Source organism: Lagenorhynchus albirostris, chromosome 11 (assembly GCF_949774975.1).
Source record: "Lagenorhynchus albirostris chromosome 11, mLagAlb1.1, whole genome shotgun sequence".
NCBI classification, from domain to species: Eukaryota; Metazoa; Chordata; class Mammalia; order Artiodactyla; family Delphinidae; genus Lagenorhynchus; species Lagenorhynchus albirostris.
The window spans coordinates 7,874,990-7,891,278 of NC_083105.1; the positions used below are offsets into that span (position 1 = coordinate 7,874,990).

At 50.6% G+C, this 16,289-nt stretch overlaps 1 protein-coding gene across 4 annotated transcripts in view; it reads right to left on the bottom strand.

The window, feature by feature from the left end:
* The window catches only part of ZC3H7B (zinc finger CCCH-type containing 7B), a 54,137-nt gene extending 40,346 nt beyond the window's left edge, over window positions 1-13,791 (bottom strand). Inside the window, exon 1 of one of the 4 annotated variants that reach the window (XM_060166755.1) lies at window positions 13,683-13,791. In XM_060166755.1, the coding sequence (XP_060022738.1) occupies window positions 13,683-13,694 (12 nt within the window). In that variant the 5' untranslated portion in view covers window positions 13,695-13,791. Of the gene's footprint in view, window positions 1-4,948; window positions 4,985-13,563 lie in introns of those variants that run through there. The other 3 variants (XM_060166756.1, XM_060166753.1, XM_060166754.1) reach the window with 3 other exon arrangements.
* Window positions 13,792-16,289: the final 2,498 nt, after the last annotated feature.

A 16,289-nucleotide genomic window follows, 5' to 3' on the forward strand; every position in this document is an offset into this window, starting at 1 on the left:
TAGAGAAAGCCTGTGCACAGCAACGAAGACTGAATGCAGCCAAAAATAAATAAAAATAAATAAATAAATTTATTTTAAAAAAATAAACGATCCTCAGGGAATTCCCTGGCAGTCCAGTGGTTAGGACTCAGTGCTTTCACTGCTAGGGGCCTGGGTTCGATCCCTGGTTGGGGAACTAAGATCCCACAAGCTGCATGGCACAGCCAAAAAAAAGGAAAAGAAACGCACTGATGACAGAACCACATGTTAAAACAACAAGACGACACTTTTCACTCATGAGGCTAATGAGAGAAGAGAGCCAGGTCGATGAGGCGGAGGAATGGGCACTCTCCAACACTGCCAATACAGTGAGTGTGTGAACTGATGGTGTGTGAAGCAACGTCTACCAAAATGAGCAAGCTGCCTACCCACCAGCCAGCTCCCCTTCCTCCTCCCTGGCACTACTGCCCCAATACTGTTGCTTTCCCAGGTACCCCGGTGAAGCTGCACTGGGCTAAACCAATCATAACAGTCCTTTTCCTCGCCAGGATTGGCTTGGACGAGGGCATGTGACATCACCCTGGCCAATAGGAAGGAGAGGAAATCAGCTAAGGGGCTTCTGGGAAAGACTTCCTTCACACTTAAAATGGGACAGGAGAAATAATCCCTTTTCCTGCTGCTGTATGGCAAAGCGTAGTAAGAAGATGGCAGAGAAGAAAGACTGCCCAAAGGTGTTTAATAAACTGACTCAATGAACTGCTCCCCCTCATTTATCACTTGAGATTTTAATAAACTCCATTTTGAGGAAGGAATTCTGTTACTTGCAGCCAAAAGCCTTCCAAATGATAAAATGCCCTTTCCCTTTGACCCAGAAATTTCTCTTCCAAGAATTTAACCTACCAAAATCCTTGTACAAGCCCTCAAATTATATTTGTACAGGGGTTTTTAAAATATATTTATTTATTTGGCTGCACTGGGTCTTAGCTGCGGCACTCAGGATCTTCACTGCTGCGTGCAGGATCTTCGTTGACGCGTGCGGGACCTTTTAGTTTAAGCATGCGGAATTTTTAGTTACGGCATGCAGGCTCTTAGTTGCAGGCATGCGGATCTAGTTCCCTGACCAGCGATCAAACCCGGGCCCGCTGCATTGGGAGCACGGAGTCTTAACCCCTGGACCACCAGGGAAGTCCCCAGGGATTCTTTTTTTTTTTTTTAAAGAGAAAAAAACTAGAAGCAACCTTAATGTCCACCAGTAGAGAATTAGCTTAATCAATCACTTGCATTATGGAATACAATGCAGCTATTGAATCTATATGTACTGTCATGGAGATGTCTCTGTACGTGGTTGAGAAAGGAAAAAAGCACATTTCAGAACATTCTGGGTTGTATGATTACCTCTGTGTGAGAGGATATTCTCCAATTTAACTGGTTCTCTCTGGGACCTGGGATCTGCCAAGAGGCAACAGACCACTTTCCTTTCTGCTTTATATACCTCACCATGGTTTGGACTTTTTGCAGAGAGCAAGTATTAGCCTTGTAATCTAAAATACAAAATGAGATGACTGACATCAGGCCAACAGTAGGACAGGGGCCAAATGGGAACCAGTAGCCTGATTTTAAGCCCAGTGCTCCAGGACTGCCAAAATGTCCATGGACTGTTCTTCCCAAGAAAAAGACCAAACCGTTGACCTGAGAACCATGAAGGAAACACATTGTTTTTTCCATTTTGGAGAAGGGTTTGAAGATGACAGAATTTTAAAGACTCAGATCTTCATCAGACCAGGCAGGGACTGTGCTAGCCCCTCCAAAATCTCAACATCTGGCCCATGCTTGACACAGAGGAAGTGCTCAGGAAATGGTGGTTTGGATGAAAAAGAAATGGATGAATGTGTATCAACTCACCCAATCCAAGCATTACCTAGATAAGAATGAATGAGTGTTGAATACATAAATGAGCAAAACTGAGACCGAGATAAATTCACAATCAGGTAATAATATTAACATTTCCTGAGTGGCTACCATGTTCCAGGGGCTGTCATGATCCCTATACACATAATACCTTCCTTAAGGATTGCACAATCCTATGAGATAGGGTCTGCTATCATTCTCATTTTGTGGAGGAGGAAACAGAGGCACAGAGAAGTCAAGTGACTTGCCCAAGGTCACACAGCTGAAACAAGGTAGACCTGGGATTCAAACCCTAGCAGCCTGGCCCCAGGGCCCACACACATCACCATAATTACCCTTATTGTCGCCCATTAAGTAATCAGACCCAGCCCCAGGACCCTGAGTGTGTCATCATGCTCAAGACTCCCCCACCCCCAAAATAATTCCCTCCTCTGCTCCTGAATCCCCTTCTGGCTAGCACAACCTTGATTCCCTTTCTTGGGCACATTTTTAAAAAATTTTTATTGGAGTATAGTTTACAATGTTGTGTTAGTTTCAGATGTATAGCAAAATGAATCAGTTGTACATACACATATATCCACTCATTTTTTTTTTAAGATTCTTTTCCCATATAGGCCATTACAGAGTATGGAGGGGAGTTCCCTGTGCTGTACAGCAGGTTCTTCTTAGTTACCTATTTTATATACAGTAGCGTGTATATGTCAGTGCCAATCTCCCAATTTATCCCTTCCGCCTCTTGGTCACATTTCGTGAAAGGGTTGTCTATGCTGTTCCCACATCCTCACTTCCTACTCCCAGCAAGCCCATGCCCACTCCACTGAGGGTGCCTGCCAAGGGTCCTCCCCGTCCCAGGGGCCTCCGAGCTGCTGAGTCCAGTGGGGGACAGCTTTTTACTGGCCTTTTCTAGGACCCCTGGCTGAGTCTGCTGGTCCTCCACTCCTCCGCCCAGATCTTCCAGTTAAGGGACGGTGCTCTCCTCACTTGACATGCTCTCCCCAGATGAGCTCTTGCATTTCATGATCTCATGAGTCATGTCAGTGACTCACAATTCTATTCCTCCCACCAGGCTCACCCCCTCCCCAGTATTTCAGATTCACATCTCTTACCTTCTGGGAAGCGCTTACCCAGATGTCCAATCCCCAGACTGTTGAGGACCTCTGTGCCTTTCCTCATCCTGAACCCTCTACGTGGAACGCCCTCCTCCTCCCCAGCCCGCCCCCAGCCAACTCCTACTCATCCTTTAAGACCCAGCTTGGATGCCTCCGTGTCCAGAAAGTCCTCCCTGGCGCCCATCCCAGTTGGGCTGGGTGTTCTTCTCACTCAACACATCCCAAACTTAACTCAGCAGCTTCTCCCCTAATCCTGCTCCTCCGCCATTATTCCCCAACTCTAGTCCTAGATCCAACCGTCATCCTGTTCTCAATCTCCAGTTCCTTCCACCCTCACCTCCCAAACACTTCTTCACTCTTCTCCCATCAGCTCCACTAGCAGGCCCTCATCATCTCTGGCCAGCAGCCTCCGTCGAGCTCCCTCCAATCTGCTGCCATTTGGTGGTCAGGGGTATCCGACATACATGTCAACGTCACTCCCCGTGCGACATCAAAACCCTCCCAGGTGCCTGCACACGCACAAATGAACGTAGGTTTAAGAAAAGGCGGAAGGTGAATAAGCTCTGTAGTCCACTAATGTACCGATGCCAGTTTTCCGGTTTTGATCATGTATATTGGCTGTATATCACCATCAAGGGAAGCTGGGTGAAGGGAACTCTTTGTTACCATTTTTGTAACTTCCTGTGAAGAAAGTTAGAAAACAAACCAAACCTTGCATGACACCCACTACCAGGAGGACAAAGGCCAAGCTGCTCACCCAGGTCACACAGCACCCACCCATGGCCAGGCCTGGAATGCGACACTCCAGAAACTTTGGAGCATCCAGCTTCCCGTTCAAGCTGCCCGCTCTTCCTGGAACAACCCTAATGCCCAGTGCTTCTTTAAAGCTCAGCTGAGGGCTGCCCTAGTGGCGCAGTAGTTAAGAATCCGCCTGCCAACGCAGGGGACACGGGTTCGAGCCCTGGTCCGGGAAGATCGCACATGCCATGGAGCCACTAAGCCCGTGTACCACAACTACTGAGACTGTGCTCTAGAGCCCGCGAGCCACAACTACTGAGCCCACGAGCCACAACTACTGAAGACCGCGTGCCTAGAGCCTGTGCTCCACAACAAGAAAAGCCACCGCAATGAGAAGCCCACGCGCCGCAACAAAGAGTAGACCCCGCTCGCTGCAACTAGAGAGAGACCACGCAGCAACGAAGACCCAATGCAGCCAAAAAATAAATAAATAAGAGGATTAACAAATTAAAAAAAAAAAAAGCTCAGCTGAGGTGGCTCCTCTACCAGGAAGCCTTCCTTCCCCAAACCCCACCTTTGCACAGCACCCCAAGCTCACAAGCACTGCACCGATCCTAGTTAATTAATGTTCCCATTCTCTCCCTAAACTAGGAGCTCCTTGAAGCCAGAAGCTGGGTCTGATTCATCTCTGAGCAGCACACAGAAACATATTCTGAGTAAGTGGAGTCTCATAAATCCTAGAATAACAGTGAAGATGTGGGTTTCAGTAATCTTTTTTTTTTTTTTGGCATACCGCGTGGCCTGCGGGATCTTAGTTCCCCAACCAGGGATGGAACCTGGGCCCTTGGGCAGTGACAGCATGGAGTCCTAACCACTGGACCGCCAGGGAAATCCCTCAGTCATCATTTATTAAGCACTTTCTCTTACCAGGTATTATTCTAAGAGCTTTAAGTATAATACTTAATCCTCATAACACCCCTTAAGAAAGTACTACTATCATCCTCATTTTACAGATGAGGAAACCAAGGCACAAAGAGGTGCAGTGACCGGCCAGGGTGCGTTACTAAGTGACAGAGCTGGGCTTTGAACTCTGGTAGTTGCACTCTGGAGACCACGCAGTGTCACCTCCTGACTCAAAAGTGCTCCCTCACCCCCACAGGCCTCCTTCAACCTAGACCCACACTGCACCCTGCCACCCCACCCCGAGCACTCACCTGCCCCAGTGCAGCCTGCAGACGGGCCACGCACAGCATGAACACCACCCGAGCTTACGTCATCTCCACGCCTGGTACTTCTCCTGACTCACCAGGCCCTCGATGGCTTACTCCGAGAGACCAGGAAGCCTTTAATTTCACAGTCCCCGACCTCACTCATCAGCTTTCTGGGTCTGCGTGGAGCCCGAGGACCCTCTGCTCCAAGGAGGTGAGGGAGGGGTCTCAGCTCACTTCTGGAGGCTACCTGCTGGGCGTGAAGCACCTTCTATGGCAGGGGTTTTGAACCTGGGGCCCAGGGAGAGAATTCAGGGGTATGTGACCTTTCTTCAGGGGTCTGGGAAAACATTTGCAACTTTTTTCACTAACTCCTACCTGATATTTAACATTCCACTCGAATTATGAATGTAGGCAATACACTCAGTAGTGTCAGCACAAGAAATCACAGCTTTTTCCCTGTCAAATTTCAGCTACTGCGGACACAAGAAAATATTGTTCACGCTCACCACAACTTCAAAATTACAGTAGTTATATTAGACTCACTGCAGATCTTATTTTTTAGTGCATTGATGTAAAAGCCCAGCTGTAGTTCCAGAGAATTGCTTTCCTTTGTAATCTTGTGTATTTTACTTTATGCATTTAAAAAGAGTATTCTGAGGGGCTTCCCTGGTGGCGCAGTGGTTGAGAGTCCGCCTGCCGATGCAGGGGACATGGGGTCGTGCCCCGGTCCGGGAAGATCTCACATGCCACGGAGCGGCTGGGCCCATGAGCCATGGCCGCTGAGCCTGTGCGTCCGGAGCCTGTGCTCCGCAATGGGAGAGGCCACAACAGTGAGAGGCCCGCGTACCGCAAAAAAAAAAAAAAAAAAAAAAAAAAAAGAGTATTCTGAGAAGGCATGCATGGGCTTCCCCAGGCTGCCTGATAAGTCTGCAGTACAGAGGTGCTTGAGAAGTCCTGCTCTCAGGAATCAGGTTATTTATCCCTACAGTAATCTCAAAAGCAGGTGCTATTATCCCCACTTTCCACCAAAAAGCGAGACTTGCAAAAATAAAGTCTTTTTTTTTTTTTTTAAATGAGGCTTGGCGGGATCTGTGACTTGCCCAAGGCCACACTGCTGCATGGGAAGGGGGCTGCAGGTACTGGCATCTCCAGGCTCCGCCAGGAACATCTGTCCAGAAATGAACACGCAATGGATACCCGCAGGCCTCAGCAACCTGCAGTTTGTTTCTTTTAACTGGCCACCTTGAATAGAAACCAAAGTTCAAGAAACTTCCCCCAGGCCCCCTCCACGGCCCCACTATAAGCCAAACTAAGAGTCAGCTGCAAAGCGTAATCTCCACCCTCCCACAGCATTCTGGTTCCAAAGGGCTTTTTTTTTGTTATTTATTTTTGGCTGTGTTGGGTCTTTGTTGCTGCATGCGGGCTTTCTCTGGTTGCAGGGAGCAGGGGCTACTCTTCGTTGCGGTGCGCGGGCTTCTCATTGCAGTGGCTTCTCTTGTTGCGGAGCACGGGCTCTAGGCACAGGGGCTTCAGTAGTTGTGGCACGCGGGCTCAGTAGTTGTGGCTCATGGGCTCTAGAGTGCAGGCTCAGTAGTTGTGGCGCACGGGCTTAGTTGCTCTGCGGCATGTGGGATTTTCCCGGACCAGGGCTCAAACCCGTGTCCACTGCATTGGCAGGCGGATTCTCAACCACTGTGCCACCAGGGAAGTCCCCCAAAGAGGCTTTTACTTTCTTCATCTTGTCTTTCTTGTTCGCAACAACCTAAGGGCCCAACTGCACAGAAGGGTTCAAACCCACATCTTTCTCCAGGGGCCCAAGCTCTACTCCTGCTTCTCCACCTCCAAGACCCACCTGCTAGGCTGCTAAAGTGAGACATTTAAACAGTAACTCTTTTATATATATAATAGAAAAGTAACAGAAGCTCACTGTTAAAAAATAAAAATGAAAAAAAAAAACAGAGCTTGCCCAGAGTCCAGAGCTCAGAGTGACTGGTTACCATTCTTTTTCTTTTTTTTGAGCAATTTGAAGTCACTGCTCCTGTTCATGGGCGGAGAAATCCCCACCTGGGCACCAAGAGTTTCACGGGCTGCTCTGCAGAGGGCGCTGAGCCGGTTCCAGTCCCAGCCCTGTCCCATGCTAGCTTTCAGGGAATCAGCCTGAGCCTCTTTTTTGTCATTTACAAGATGGAGCTAATGATATCCACCTTCCAAGACTATTTTGCAGATTTACATAGTCCCCTCCGCCTACACACACACACACACACACACACACACACACACACACACACACACCCAGAGGAGGTCAGAAATTTGTGTTTCTGCTGAACTGGGCACCATCAGAGAATACTTGGCAACTTTCAAAATTATCCTGTAAGTACTTTTCAGTCAACTCCAATTTCTTTGCAGTTTCCTTCTAGGCCACTCTTTTCTGGCAAGGGCTGCTCTGGACCACCCTGCTACTATTATTCATTTACTCAACAAATAACCACAGGACACCTTTGTGTGCAATGGGCTCTGCCAGATGCTGGGAGAACAAGGTTAATGAAGTCCCTGGCCTTGGACAGCTTGTGGTCCATGCACAGCAAGACAAATAAAAAGGCCAGTGTTAAATGCACAAGTAATGATACAGTTAAGAGTTACAAAGAGGGCTTCCCTGGTGGCGCAGTGGTTGGGAGTCCGCCTGCCGATGCAGGGGACACGGGTTCATGCCCCGGTCCAGGAAGATCCCACATGCCGCGGAGCGGCTGGGCCCATGGGCCATGGCCGCTGAGCCTGCACGTCTGGAGCCTGTGCTCCGCAGCGGGAGAGGCCACTACAGTGAGAGGCCCGCGAACCACAAAAAAAAAAAAAAAAAAAAAAAAAAGAGTTACAAAGAAACTAAAATAGGAAACGTGGCAGGGAATGATGGAGAGGGGGGTGGGCTGGGAGCTTAGCGAAGGCCCTTCCAAGGAGGTGGCATTTAAAAGGGACAATTAGGATCCAGTCACAGGAACGTGGGAGGGGGGTAAGGGCACACCTGGCACAGGCTATGGCGAAGACAATGGCCCTGAGGTGGGAACAAACTTAGAATATTCAAGGAAAAGACAGAAGGCCAATGAGGCTGCAGTACTGAAGTGAGGGCAGGCCAAGCAGGAAGGAAGGGGCAAGGGACGGGCTGAGGCTGGTCAGAGAGCTACACACGGGCCAAGCTGGAGAGCCAGCACTGTGCTCTATGTGTGCCAGGAAACCACGGGAAGGTTTTCAGCAGAGGAGTGACAGGGTCTCGCTCTTGAGAAGATCCACTTGGCTGCTGTGTTGAGGACGGACGACAAGAGGGGAAGGTGTCAGATTAGTTAGGAGGCTACTGCAGTCGTCCAGGCCTGGATCAAGGTGAGCCGTGGAGAAGAAGATTCAGAAACACTCTGGATGTTATTAAATGTTCATGGCAATCACAACCATGCCCTCACACCGGGTGGTCTTTATAGCTTTCAAAGTTCCTTCATTTAAGTTTCAGAGCAAACCTGAGGCAGACAGGACTGAATCAGCAAGGCCATTTTTCAGAACAGGAGACTGAGGCCAGGAATGACAGGATGATGGTGCCCCAACTCATGCAGCCAGTGTGTGCTGGGACTGAACGAAAGGCAGGACTTTGGACTCCCTGCCCTGTGCTCCTCTGCCTGCAAAGGGACAGGGTATGACATGGAATGCTCCAGAGAACAAGAGCTTAGATGAGCCTCTGAAAAGCCCAGAAGGGTCAGAGCCTCGACCTTGCCCGCAGCCCTCAAGGAAGTGCTCGACGGATTCTCGCTGGCTGACCCCAGCTCTCAGCGTCAGGGAATCTGATACCCGGTTCCCTCTCTGAGTCATGGTGTGGACAAGACAGGAAGAACTGAGGGGTGGGGGGCCCCTCGGGTTTCTTCTGAAAAACAGAGACCTCTTTCACCTTGAAAGATTATCATGAGGATTAATGAGAGACTGTGGGCAAAAGCACGATACAAATGTCAGATCATTAGGGTTTCCAGACAGATAAGAAAAGAGCTCCACGGAGACTGAAATAGCTTGACAGCATCTCCCCTGCAGGACGGCTAAGACCTCGGACTCGGGAGCCTAGCAGGCCCGGCTCCCTCTGACCCCCTGCTCTACCTCAGCTGTGTGATCTTGGAACCTCAGTCTCCCCATCTGCAAAATGGGGCTGTTAAGAGTTGTTCCTGCCTCAAAGAGTTGTTAAGTGGATTCAGTAAGAGAAAGCGCAGAAAGCACAAGCACAGGGCCGGCACACGGCCGCATTCCAGACATGGTGGCTGCTGTCGCTACTGCCACTGTCACCATCAGGCCCGGGTCTCAGCCTCTGATTCGGGGCTCAGGAATTGCCGCGGAACTGAAGTCAACTAGAGATGTCTCCTGGATGCAGAAATGCTGCCGCCCCTTCCCTCTGGGCCTCCACAGCCTGATGGGGAAACAGCGCTAACACACCTGCAGAAGCCATCAGGGCGCCTGCAAAGAAACAGACTTACTAGGAGAAATAAATAAGGTGGGAAGGAGCCCCATAGCTGGTGATGACAGAGAAAGGAAAACGAGCCTGTTTTCTATGGGCCATTAAATGTGATGAAAGGAACTGGCTTCTGTGGAGACTCCTGGGAGCTGACACGTAGCAGTCACTTCATCAACCCCAGCTGAGGCTCCAGTTGAGGCTGCAGCCAGACTTCCTCAGAGGATACCTCCACCTTCTGCTGTCTCACCTTATCACCACCAGCCCCGGCAGCCTCCTGCCTCCCTCCCTCCCAGCCTTACCTAGTCCTCCACTGGGCCAGCTCAAGAGCCAAACTGCCCGGGTTTGCCCTCCAGCTCTGTCACTTACACAATGTCACTTAACCTCTCTGTGCCACAGTTTCTTCATCTGTAAAATGGGGACAATTATAGCGCCCACCTATAGGGCTATCATAAAGATTGAATAAGCTCATCTAGGAGAAACCACTCATGAGAGCTGGCCACTAGCTAATTGCTGGATTGGTGTTTGTTAAGTTACTAAAAAATTTTAAACCCCTCTAGTTCCTCTCATCTGAGTCTCCTGTCCCGATCCCCGGGCACTTGGGCTCCTCCCAGAGGTTACCACCAAACATCATCAAACCTCAGGGCTCATTTTCAGAAAAGGAAACTTGGGCCTGGAGAACCCAAGGGACCACAGTGGCAGAGCCTGACGTGAACCTGAACTCACACCTGCCACCTGCACCGTGGCTGTACCAGATGATCTGCCTGTTCTTACTTCACACCACCCTGCCTTTGTCCAGCTCAGTGCCTCTCCTTAGAATGCCCTTTCTCTGGCCTTTCTCAACCCATTTTTCCTTTTTTTTTTAATTTTAAAAAAAATTTATTGTATTTATTTATTTTGGGCTGTGTTGGGTCTTCGTTGCTGCACGCGGGCTTTCTTTAGTTGCGGCGAGCAGGAGCTACTCTTTGTTGTGGTGCGCAGGCTTCTCATTGCGGTGGCTTCTCTTATTGCGGAGCACTGGCTCCAGGCGCGTGGGCTTCAGTAGTTGTGGCTCGCGGGCTCTAGAGCGCAGGCTCGGTAGTTGTAGCGCACGGGCTTAGTTGCTCCACGGCACGTGGGATCTTCCCAACCGGGGATTGAACCCGTGTCCCCTGCATTGGCAGGCGGATTCTTAACCACTGCACCACCAGGGAAGCCCTCAACCCATCTTTCAAATATTTAAATGGCACTTCTTCTCAGAAGACCTTCCACCCCCCAGGGCAAAAGAAATCTTCTTCCTCTACACTGGGACATAATTCAATTTGACAACAAAATGGCTGAATGCGTCCTCCTGGCACCTCCACGGGGGCCTGGGACACAGAGGGTGAATCAGATCCAGTTCCTGTCCTTGGCAAGCTCAGGTTAATCATCCATATCTTTCTCCTTTCCAAGCCACGAGCTCCTCCGTGGCGTCAAGCCAGGCACTGGCAGGCACTAGGAACTGAACTCGGATCTCCACACTCAGGGCTCAGTCTTCCTTCCACCACCATTCTGCCCTCTGCAGTCAGGCTTCCAGAAACCTCCTGAGAGTACCTGCGAGGCCACGGGGCACAGGGCTGGTTCATTAAAACTCCCTGGCCTTGGGGAGCCTGCTGACGTTTTAGCTTAAGCCCTCACCCCCGGAACATGTACCAGCTCAAACTGTCCTGGTCTCTGTTCTTGTCCACATATTTGGGATGGAGGTGGTCCAATTCTGACGCCATGCAGCACACTTAACAGTCACCCAGGACTGGCTTCAAATCCAGCCAGGTGATCTTGGGCCAGCCACATAAATCATGTGTTCCTCAGTGTGTTCAGCTGTGAGATGGAGATAATAATGCTCACCCCTCAAGGAGCCACTGTAAGAATTAGCCAGAATGTTCGTCAACCTCCCAGAGCGGAAGCAATGGTGGTGAGCCCAGAATCCCCTACCTCTTCTCCACCCCAGCCAAGCATCCCCATTCTTTCAAGCTCAAGACCCACTTGCTGAAGGAAGCCTTCCCTAACTTTTCCAGGTTACCCTGAGAGCTCTCTCTTCTCTCTCCACTCCCACCGCATTGACCCTAGTATTGACCATTTCCTTGTTCTCTCATTGGTTCGCTAGTTAACTTTCTCTTCCCAACCAGCCTCTAAGTGGCAAACTCAACCCAAGCCTGCCCCACAGCATCGCACTGTGCTCACAAGAAGCGCTTGAAAAGTAACTTGCTAAGGTAGCCAGGACTCTGGGAGAAGGTGAAGATTTGGAGGCAGAAAACCAGGTGGGAATCCTAGCTCTGTTATGTGACCTTCCAGGGAGAGCCTTCAGCTCCCTAAGCCTCAGGTTTCTCATCTGGAAAATGAGGACTGAAAAATGTCGAGCTGACACGGTTGCTATGGAGGACAGATGAGCCAGCATATGTGAAAGCCCTTTTGTTATAAACTAAAAAGTGCTATTTAAGGGATTATTATTTTCAGATTTTCAAATCCAAACCTACTGATGCCTCAACTTTCCTATACCTAAGACTCAAGAGCCCAGCTCTTAGCCCCAAATAATCCACCCAAACCCACATTCTTAACTGTTCATCCTAAACAAAAAGCCAACAGCCTAGAATTCACAGCATCCGTGGAACCTCGTCCCAGCTCAGGGCTCACAAAATCTCTCTCCTACCTTCAGATCTCAGCCCTCCTGGACACAGGTTTCTCCTTCCCAGCTCAAGGGAGCCCACACCACAAACCTATTCCAACTGCGATTGGCTGGGCATCATCTCTAGCTTGCAGTCCAATTTCCACGGAAAGTGAAAATGGGGAAAGATGACCAAGGTGGGTATGGTAGTATGTGGGGGGAGAGGGGGTCTAAGTCTTGGTAGTAGAATTAAAGATTCTGCTGGAATTTTGTGTCCACTAGCTGGTAAATGTACCATAATTATCACATTTGTGTGAAAATCCAAGGATCTGCATTCTGCTCTTTTCATGGGACTGGATGAATTGCAGGCACTGAGGAAAATGCTAAGAAGTTGGAGTTCAAAGTCTTGTACCCAGGAAACAAAAGTCCCAGTAAGCAATCCCAGAGAAATGAAATCCCTGACAAAGCTGATGTGGACACCACAGTCCCTCACTCTGGGCCCAGGCCCCTTCTCCAGCCCCTCCATTCCTTCTCCAGCCCCTATTCTTACCCATTAATGCCATGTAGGTATCACACCCATCAGAGTCTATCAGAGTGAATCCTGATTTTTTTTCCCCTGGGAATACTGCTTTGTCTCTGTGAAAGACCCCCAAACCGGGCACCTTATAAATATCCGAGCCAGACAAATTTTAAGAGGAAATCGGGGAAAGGAAGGAGCAGGCCGGGAGGAGTCCCTGAGGCCCGCGGAGGGCAGGAGGGGAGTCCGAGGCCGGGGTGGGTGGCTCCCTTGCACTCATCTCCCGGGGCCCCCCAGGCGCTGGAGCTGTCCCCCGCAGCCCCTGTGCGCCCCTGGTAGGACGACGGACCCCTCGCAGGCCTGAGCCCAGGGACTGATCCCGCGACCGGAAATGCACCCCCCAGACCGCGCCCCCCTTTCCTGCCGCCCTCTCCCCCGGGCCGGGCCGCAGGCCCCGGATCCCCGGGCTCGCGTGGCCGCCGCAGCCGGCAGGGGCGGCCCGTCGGCGGCTGCGGTCCCTCCAACTCCCGGCGCTGCGGGGCCACGGCGCACACAAAAGGAAGGGGCGCGTTGCCAGCGACGCCCCCGCCAATCGCCTCGAACCCCATCGCGGGAACCGGCAAAGCATCCGCACACCCCAAAGCTTCGGACGCCCAGGAGAGAGCCCCCCACGCAATTAGTTCCAAGACACCCCTCGGGGGGTTGCAGAGGCAGCCAAATCTCCCAGCGGCAGGTGCCCCCGGCAGCACAATAACTTTGAAACTTTGGGGCAGGGCACGGGGGCCGGGAGGGGGAGCCCCAAAAAGAAGGAAAGGGGGGTTGGGGGACTATTCATTTTTGCAAAACGCACTCTCCGGGTGTCCCCGCGCAGCTCCGGCCTGGCCAGGGCTTTCCGCACCTCCTCCCAGCCCGGCGCGGCCCCCGGGCGCCCCGAGCCCTCCAGAGCCGGCCGCCGGTTCGCGGTCGGGCCCCGGCCTCTGCCCCGCGGGGCTCGGGCCGCGCGCAGCACTCACCTCGGCCGGGCTGCGCTCCCCGCGGGCCTGCGCCGAGCCCGATAAATGGTATGCTATGACTAGAGGTATGATTACGTTATTATTATTAGTAATAATAAGAGTAAATGCTATTTAATTACGGGCGGCAGCATCCTGCTCCCGGCGCCGCCGCCCCGGCAGCTCCGTCCATGTGGCTCCGGAGAGCTTTACTTTCATTTCCAGCCCCCTCGGCCCGCCGCTCGCGGCAGCACCCGCTGGAGGCACCGTCTCCCAGCAGTTCTTCCTCCTCGGGTCCTAGAGCGCGGCTCCCCTAGCCGGGCGCCGGGGGTGGGCGGCGCGGGCTGAGCACCTGGGGGCGGAGGGGCGGGGAAGTCCCCCTTCCCCTTGGAAAGCTCATGCCTGGAATTCACCTTTATCTTCTTAGAAAGTGTCCTTCCCTCTTGGGGCTTTTCTTTTGGCAATTCTGCATTTCTGGGCTGATGCTGTTCTAACTCAGCGCCCCGGCCCTTCCTCATGTGTGTAAAGAGCCCCCCGGGGTTTCCAGATGCTTTCAATGAAGGCGCCCCAAAACCCTAGATGCCTTGTGACCTTTTCAAGGATAAGGACCAAAGGCTCAGAGAGGAATCAGGACCTCCCTCGACTGTTGTGGTATGTATGGGATCTTTCCCGAAAGGATTTGAGGCTGCTTAGAAGACCCAGAAGGTAAGGGGAGATCACCAAAGGAGAAACTGGCTGTCAGCGTCCCTGGCACTGACACAGAGCTGGCCAGGTCCAGGTTGGATTTGAATCCAGAGCTTCGGATTCCAAATACGGTGTCATCCCACCCTACCACCACCTGCCCCGTGGATTCCTGAGAGTTCTCTACCCTCTTCATTTTACACGCACACACACACATATGTATGTATATGTGTATATAGATACGTACATATACCTATATATATGCCTATATATGTACCTATATATGTGTGTGTGTATATATATTAATTTATTTATTGAGGATTCGCTATGAGATTTGTAAAGATTTTATCTTTACAAATGTTATCTTTTCCACATTTGTGCCAGAAAATCTTAGGGACTGGAGATGCGTCGCTGAGATAAGTTTTAAACACGCTGTGGTAAATGCTAGGAGGGACCAGAAACAGGCACAGTTTGCCTATTTAATCCTCACGATAATCCTGGGAGATTGGTTTTAGCACGCCTGTTTTACAAATGGAAAACTGAGGCTCAGAGATTAAGCGACTTGTCCAAGGGGGCAGTTCTGACTCCAGAGTTTGTATGCTTTACACGGCCTCTCACACTTTTCACTATCTACCATAAGGGAGCCTTGAAAGAGGGGTAAAAAGCACCTGCACCGCTGGAATTTCTCAAACTCTTCCTTCTGTGGGTGCCATCTCTCCCCTCACTACTCTAAGATTAATAAACAAAAAGGCAGCCTCTGGCATAAGGGTGAGGGACATTTATGTCCAGAAACGAAAAGCAGAGTCCAGTGGCCTTCTGACTCACTGCGACGAGGGCCTTGTTTAAAATGAAAACCTTTAACCCCTCCCACCACCTCAGAGATTTTTTTTTTTTTTGACACCCTGTGGTTTGCAGGCTCTCAGTTCCCCAACCAGGGATTGAACCCAGGCCACGGTGGTGAAAGCCCAGAATCCTAGCCACTAAGCCACCAGGGAACTCCCAGAGATTCTGATTTAGTATTTCTGACAAGCACGGCTAGGTCACCTGTAATAGTCCCAAGATCGTGGGCTAAAGGCATACACAGGATGAGCCTGGCAATTTAGGGAGCCTGGGTGGTACGGTGGGGCTGTCACTGAGGCAGCATGAGAAAGACCAAGGTCTGTTGGAGTCCCAGCTCTGCCACTTGCTAGCTGTGTGACCCCAGGCAATCTAGCAGCATTAGTCTCCTCATCGGTAAGCTAAGGATGAGAAAACCTAATCAACATAAATTTTGTTTCAAGGACTACAATTAAATAATAGCTGTAAAGCATATAGTATAGTGCCTAGCCCACGGGTATGAATAAATGTTCGTTTCCATACCTCCTGTACAATTTATAGTGAAACACTCATGACAATTTATCAGATTAGGTTCCATTGTTATTATCACTCCCATTTTATGGATGAAGCTGTTGAGGCCAGTCGGACTACTGCATCTTGCCTCAAATGAACTAGCTGGTAAAAGGTGTGGTGATTCCACCATCCCAGGCTGCCAGTGGAATAACACATATCCTTAAAAAAGGACTGGAGGGACTTCCCTGGTGGTCCAGTGGCTAAGGCTTCACGCTCCCAGTGCAGGGGGCCTGGGTTCAATCCCTGGTCAGGGAACCAGATCCCACATGCTGAAACTAAAAAAAAAAAAAAAAAAAAGAAATGAGGACTGTCCATCATTTAAGGAGGATTCAGCTGGACACCAGCCCTCCCCTCTCTGCCTTCACCTCTTGAATTTGGTATCAACTAGTTAAACTATCTGAGCTGCCTGAGATGGTAATTGGGCCCTTACAAGACCCCAACCAGAGGTGGTGGCACTTTGGAGAGAAAGGCCCCAAAGGTGGCACCAACAGGTTGCCCTATGTCCCCACATTAAAGCTGAAATAGCAGTAACAGCCACCACTTTTTATTTACTTATGAGTCAAGCACTTTGCCCATGTTGATTCTCTTACCCTCCCCAAAACCCTGTAAGGTAGGGATTGTTTTTACCTATTTCAGGGTGAAGAAACAGTCACAAAGCAGTTAACTGACGAAGAAAGAGG